This window comes from Mus caroli, chromosome 10 (assembly GCF_900094665.2).
Source record: "Mus caroli chromosome 10, CAROLI_EIJ_v1.1, whole genome shotgun sequence".
NCBI lineage: Eukaryota > Metazoa > Chordata > Mammalia > Rodentia > Muridae > Mus > Mus caroli.
The window spans coordinates 82,363,816-82,371,180 of NC_034579.1; the positions used below are offsets into that span (position 1 = coordinate 82,363,816).

General features: G+C 42.8%; 1 protein-coding gene across 7 annotated transcripts in view; it reads right to left on the reverse strand.

Moving 5' to 3' along the window:
• Mybpc1 (myosin binding protein C, slow type) overlaps positions 1–7,365 on the reverse strand; it is a 90,083-nt gene that overhangs the window by 15,988 nt on the left and 66,730 nt on the right. For 5 of the 7 annotated variants that reach the window (XM_021173524.1, XM_021173522.1, XM_021173520.1 and 2 more), the window contains 2 exons: positions 6,688–6,822; positions 2,338–2,505 (listed from right to left, as the gene is read on the reverse strand). In XM_021173524.1, the coding sequence (XP_021029183.1) occupies positions 2,338–2,505; positions 6,688–6,822 (303 nt within the window). Of the gene's footprint in view, positions 1–2,337; positions 2,506–3,475; positions 3,530–6,687; positions 6,823–7,365 lie in introns of all 7 variants that reach the window. The other 2 variants (XM_021173521.1, XM_021173519.1) reach the window with 1 other exon arrangement.

A 7,365-nucleotide genomic window follows, 5' to 3' on the forward strand; every position in this document is an offset into this window, starting at 1 on the left:
GAGACAGGGTTTCTCTGTATAGCCCTGGCTGTCCTGGAACTCACTTTGTAGACCAGGCTGGCCTCGAACTCAGAAGTCCGCCTGCCTCTGCCTCCCAAGTGCTGGGATTAAAGGCGTGCACCACCACCGCCCAGCTATTTAATTCTTTTTTAAGATGTATTTTTCTGGAGTTAGAGAGCGCTCAGCACCGAAGAGCACTTGCAGCTCTTCTTCTGGGTCTTGTTTGATTCCCAGCACCCACGGTATAACTCACAACTGAAACTGCAGTTACAGGAGATCCAGTGGCCTCTTCTGGCCTCTTTGGATACCAGGCACAGACATGGCATCCTGACATACACACAGCCAAAACATTCATAAACACAATATAAAATAAATGATTAAAAGGGGGGAGGGTTGTTGGAGAGATGGCTCAGCAGTTAAGAGCACTGACTACTCTTCCAGAGGTCCTGAGTTCAATTCCCAGCAACCACTTGGTAGCTCACGGCCATCTGTAACAGGATCTGATACCTTCTTCTTGTGTGTCTGAAGAGAGTGACAGTGTACTCATATGTATAAAATAAATAAATAAATCTTAAAAAAAAAAAAGAAGAAAGAAAAGTGTTTGAATACTTAGAGAATTGGAAGCCTAGAAATCCCCCTGCCTCAGCCTTTCAAATAGCTGACACCAAAGGCAGATAACACCATGACTACCTTCTATTTACGATTATTTTGGTATACGTTGATCATTTGGAAACAATTACTATATAGAATTGTGCAGATCTTCCAAATGCTGACATGTTTTATCATATAATATCTTAAAATTTTTATTTGTTGATATGACTGCTGGATCAATATTTTTATAAGTATTCAAAAGCTGTCAAGTCCATAATGATGGTGTTAAGTTTTTCAAATTTCTTTTTGCTTGAAAGCTCAAATGTTTCTATGAGCAAGTTGACAAGAGACACTGTAAATTGCATGCCTTGAATTGATACTCCCATCCCATTGGTTTATGAGAAAAATCTCAAGATGCCTCTCTGGGTAAAGGCGCTTGCTAGGCAAGCCCGATGACCCAAGTTCAAGCCCTAAAGCCCACGTGGTGGAAAGAGAGAAAAAGAGTCATGGACTCAGGAGCCAAGATTAACACAACTGACATTTCTTATGTTGGGTCAACAATACTCTAAGGCAAAACTGGGCCTTAGAGCAGCTTTTTAACTGTGAGCACATGGTGGTGGGAGACAGGTAGCTGTCATTCTCGGTGGCACGGACTTGATTCATGCAAAGGCACAAATGGCTTCATTTACATATTGCTTTATACCATCAGTGCAGATGCGAGTATATTTAAATGGGCCGGAATGTATCCATGACATCATGAAAATGGCTGTGGCCCTGGAGGCCCACTTGAGCTTGAGGGTGGGTGTAGTTCCACCAGAGTTGGTTTAGAGAATCTGGCCAAGTCAATTAACCAGCCTTCTGAATACTAAATTATACAGCCCAAAGCTGACCCTCCTAAACTGCCTTAAAAGCATGGTTCTTTGAATTTTTAACTTCTAGGAAGCATTCAGAAACTATCAAAGGAATGGAAGTCCAATAAATCTTAAGAAAGGGATGAGTGAGTATGTGTGTGTGTAGTGTGGTATATGTGCGTGTGTGTATGTGTGGTATGGTATGTGTGTGTGTTGGTGGTATGTATGTGGGTGTATGGTATGTAGTATGATATATGTGTAGTGTATGTATGTCTGTGTACACATTTGTGTGTGTGTGTGTGTGTTGTGTGTCTTTGTGTATGGTATCGTGTATGTGTATGTATGGTGTATATGTGTGGGTTGGGGTTTGTGTGTATGTCTGTGCATGTACATTTGTGTGTGTGTGATGTGTTTATGTGTGGTGTGTGTGTGTTTATGCACATTTGTGTGTGGTGTGTTGTGCGTGTATATAGTGTAGTATGTGTGATGTGGTATATGTGTGTATGGTGTATGTGTGTGTGGGGAGGTTGAGTATGTCTGTGTGTGAACATTTGTGTGCATGTGCAGTATTTGTGTCTGTGAGTGTATGTGGTGCAGAGGTCACCCTTGGTGACCTTCCTCAGGATGATGTCCATTTGGCCTTTGCTGGTACTTTGTTTTTTGAGAGGGATCCACTAGCCCCAATGATCTGCCCGTCTCTGTCTTGCCAGCACTGGGATTACAGCACGTCACCATTCCTGGCTTTCTTATGTGGGTTCTAGTGATCCAGCTCAGGGTCTCATGCCTGTAGGGGGACTTTACTGACTGAGCTCTCTCCCCAGCCCTAGAAAGAGACTGTAAAGAGTAAAAGCAAATGATGGGAAAGGTGGACTAAATGTGGGGCCCCGTCACCTACCAATGATTTCCTTCACAAGGATGGGCTGAGAATAGTATTTGGGCTCACTGGCCCCAGCCGCGTTGATAGCCTTCACGCGCACAAAGATCTTCGCATCCGTGGGCAGACCAGTGATGGTGAACTTGGTCTTGTCGATCAGGTCTGTGTTTGCAACTATCCAGTCCTCAGCTACAATCAGTCAAAGACAAAGAAAAGAAGCGGGAAACGATGTTTAGTGAGAGACGCCATCCCAGGCCATCACAACCAATTCTAACTTAGCATTTCATTCATGCTTAGATCCTTTGAAAAGAACAGGGTATGGACTAGACTCAGGTTAAGACTATTTTAATACCTGAAAAATGTCCCCAAATGACTAGCATAAACAACAGAAAGAATTAAATTAGACCCTGCCATTTTTGAAAATAAATAAATAAAAGCTCTTACTTGGGAATCAAGCACCCTGAATAACAGTAACTGTTTCCAGTAATTTTGCACCAGTTTTACTCCAACGTGGTTCCATACTGCTTGAAATCATTTTGATATTTACACATTGATAAGCTTTAAAGTTCAGAAAGACAGGAAATTGCCCTTCTTAGGAAAGAAAGGCATTAATCTTGCCACATGGTCTCCTTTTATTTATTGCCTGTTTTATTATCACGAAGCTTAATATGAAGGTAAAGAATCTGATTCATTTGCACTCATGAAGAAAAGCCAATTCTATCTCCACAGAATCGAAGAGGCTTGTGAGCTGATTGCTGTCTCCTGTGTTGGCACAACCTTTCTCTCTCAACCAAAAACTGGGTTTTCTTTTCAGCTATTGGTAGCGCTGTTAGAGCACCTCTTTAACTGTGAGCACATGGTGGCAGGGAGAGAGGGAAGCTGTCATTCTTGGTAGCACTTACTTGATGCTATAACATCAAAAGACTTAAAACCCAGCATCTAGGACGGACAAGTATTTTGGCTTCTAAAACGTCAGAAATAACCACTAGTGAAAAAAAATGAAGTCTTGGAGCCAATGAGAAAGTCACCCTTTTCTCCTCAACTCTAGGGACTTCTGTGTGGAGGTCATGGGGGCGGGGTCCTTCATGTAAGGTCATGGAACATTCCCAGGTATGGTTCAAAGAGTAAATAAGTCCGAGAGCTTCACAGAATACGTTACCTGGTAGATCACAGGCAGTCTCCCCATTTTCATTAGACTGTTTGGCTGATGTACCTTTGAGAATCCGTCAATAAATTAATTAAAGACACCCACTCTCACACCAGAAGAACATCGTATCAGTAGTCAGCATTCTCTGTTAGTAACGTAGGCAAAGTAGGCAAAGAGACTTTTCTTCCAAGTAGTGATGCAAGAGACCAAACGTGTTAAGGGGAGGCAGGGATTCTCCAGAGAGACACAGCTGATTCTCTAAGGCCTGTGGGTTTTGTCTCCAGGCGCCTGCCCCAGAGAAGAAAAGGGCTAAGAAAAGAGAAGAGGAGAAAGGAGGCGGAGATAACCTCCACAGGTGGGAAGAAGAGCTAGAGAGCAAAAGACCTTGAAGGAAAAGGAAGACTCGCTTCTGGAATCTAGAGGGAACAGCACACAGCAAACTGTCTGTTCCTATCCAGTCCCCTAGGGAACACCATGCTCCCTTGGTGGGGCTAACTCATCAAAGTCTAGCACTTTACCACTCAGGGCACAGCTGAGTCTTAAGATATTCTGAGTGAAAATGGGAGTCAGCCCCAGCAGCTCAGGGTGCAGCTCTGGTTACTATGACAATGAACTCTGCATCAAGACAAAAAAACAAAAAAACAAAAACAAAAAACTGGCCATTCCGATGGCCCTGTAGTCTATGTGAAGGGACCACAGGATGGCTTGGGGCTTGTCCCAGTGGTTTGGAATGACGTACCTATTTTGGTACCAAGGTGATGAACTGGGACAAGGAATCTAGAATGGCTGCCCTTGGGAAACCCCTATCCCCTTCATCCCTATCAGAACTATAAAGGAGGTTTGGTATCTTGACAGCCAAGAGGGCATGTGGATGCTAAAAATTACCCACAACTTTGAAAAAAAGATACATCTTTCAACAAATGGTCTGTTTTCTAGTCATTGTGCTAGTTTCCCAGTGAAGACTCAGTGGATGGGAAAGTGAAACAGAGGTGAGCAACAATCCGGAAGAACAAAGGACAGATAAAAAGAGAAAACAAGATGGGAGGGGAAGAAAAATAGCCCATCTCCTCACGCCTGAGCTAAGCTAACTCAGGAGAACAGAAAGGATGCCTGAGGGTGGGGGAGGGAATATGGAAGTTGTTTACTAATGCATGAGGTGTATTTTAAGAAAAGGATGAACTGAAATGAAGGAAAAAATAGGAATAAAACGCTTCAGGCATTAAAAATAAAATAGAAAAGACAGAATGATGATTAAAAAATGCACACAACCTTATATAGAAGACTTCTCTTTTTAGAATAAACCTGACATATCCAAAAGCATTAAACACTTGAGAAAATTAGTTCTGGAGAACAGCAGCCATTAAAAGAGAATGAAGAATCAGGCAGCCACATTGAGAAAACAAGGAAAGACAAGGAGAAAGATACGCGTTATGAAAGAGTTTCCATAGAAAGCTAACTCCGACATGTTATGTGGCAAATATATACATAATGACCGTGTACATATACATATGTATATCCTTGTATACATATGTATCTACACAGACCACACACAGATGATGTAAAATACAGTTCATTGTATTTTATCTAAGGTGGGTAACATCAAAATGACAGCCATCTATCATTTTGCTGTATCTTCTTACGTTTTAAACCTATCAGAAAGAAAAGAGTAAAGAATTTGCTCCGTTTCATTCACATACAGAAGGCTGTTGTTCAGAGGCCTCATGACATAAGGTTAAGAGATCCTGCTGGCTGGGCTGTCTGAAAAGCAGAATGCATCACCCAGGATCACCCAGGACAGAAGGATGCAAATAAGCCATACTCAGAAAGGCTGGAGGATTTTCTTGTTGAATAAGTCACAGCACCACTTCCCTGGCTGTGTTAACACTGGGCCTTTTGCTTTGCTTTTATCACCGCCCCCTCCCGTGCTGGTTTTGGATAGAGGGCCTTCGGAAGCTTGGAGAGAGCATATTGAAGCACATCGAAGCATATCGAAGTAAAGAGACCCGCAGGCACAGGGTGCTTCATCCCTATCTGCACTTCTTCCTGAGTGACAGCTGTCACTTCTGCCAGGGCCACAGTGCACACTGGGATTTCAACAGTTCCTCTTCATAAGTTTCTTGTCCATAGTGATTGTCCTCCGGGGACATCATCAGTGTTTACATTCTTGATTCCCAAATGTATTGTTTCTTTGCTTCACGGGGGACTTCAGTGTGAAAGTTTGGGGTACAAAGAATGGTTTTAGAGGTTGATTCTTGGTCTTTGTTTTGTGGGACCTCAGTAAGCTTCTTTGGGGAGCTGTTTGCCTACTATCAACCAGAGAGGACTGAGTCTAGAGCCAGGCTGTTTGTCTTATACCCCTATTGTCCTTCCTTCGTCCTTCCTTCCTTCCTTTTTACTTCCTTTTTACTTCCCTTTTCCTCTCTTTTTTTTCTTTTCTTCCCCCCCCCCCACCTATTTAGGCTAGAACCCAGAGCCTACCACACTCTAGCAAATGCTCTACAAATGAGCTATACCCATAAATTCTTTTTCAAATGTCATTTTCTTATGGTCATGGCAAGCAGGAAATAAAAACACTAGGCAATGAGTGAATGTCACACCTTTTTGGTTTTGGTTTCCTGTGACATTTTCTTTTTCTCTCTTTTAGTTTAATCGGGGGTGGGGTGGGGGGTTCTTTGGACTCTTTTTTCTGTCTCCTCCAAAATTTAATTTTCATTTTCTCAAGCCTTAAGATAAGTTACTGCCACATGCTGAACACCTCACTCTCTCTGGGATTTAATCCTATTTCCTTACAATTAAGAGTTTGTTTTTATTATTCCTCTCTTTAAGAAGGAAGGAGACGCTTGTTGGTTGGCTAAATACACAGTTTCTCCCCCTGTGCTTGCCCATAAATAGACTTCCACTGCTCAGTGGCATGCTGGAGCTGCACCCAATCTAGAAATGGATGTCCCCGAAATTTTGCCAAAGGACCGTTGTCCTATGCCAGCACAGTGGTGGTGACTGGCCTTGCAGCCTAATTAAGAATTTTTTTTTTTCTGTTTTAGCATCTACATTTGTAGCATTGAATACTAGAGGAAATTTATATTCACCTACATCTTAAAAAGATGACCTTTGGCTTGGTGTCATTTTCCACAAGAAAGCGATGACTTCCCAAGTAAGACAAAAGAAAGGGAGGCATATCTCACCTAGTGCTGACGGTATTCACTGTAACATCTAGGTGTACTTACTTCCTTCAAAGCAATACTCTAGCACATAGCCATCTAAACCTGCTGCGCCAATCTGATCTGGGGGCCTCCACTTCATTGTCACAGATGAGTCAGTCACGGAGTCGACAGCCAGAAGAGTAGGAGGGCTGGTCACAGCTAAAAAGATGGAAGTCAGAAGAAGCAGCCATGAGTATGGAGCCACGACAGGGCACCTGTGATAAGACAACTGGGGCACCCCTAACAAGACCTGTGGAAGCTCTGGGTCTTACCAGTACCCGTTGAGAATGCCTGGAGCCTGGCCCATGTAAGCCAAATGTCTGATTGACAAGAGTCTTGGAAAGACTGCCACACTCTTTCTCCAGTTTGAAATGGTTGTATGAGAGGCTGGGCAGCCAAGGAGACTTAGAGAAATTAATTTCAGGGATCTAATGATCTAGAGTAAAACTCCCATAGGCCTATAATTTTAAATATTTATCATTTCAAATTATGTGTATATATGTGGGAGGGGGTTATGGACACATACATGCAGGTGTCTGGCATTCAAAAGAATTGTCAGATCCTCCAGAGCTAGAGTTACAGACAACTGTGAGCTTGTCCCACATGGATGCTGGGTCAGACTCAGGTTCTTGGCAAGAGCAACACCTGCTCTTAATCACTGAGCCGTTTTCCAGCCCTTAGACTTGGACTTTTTTTTTTTTT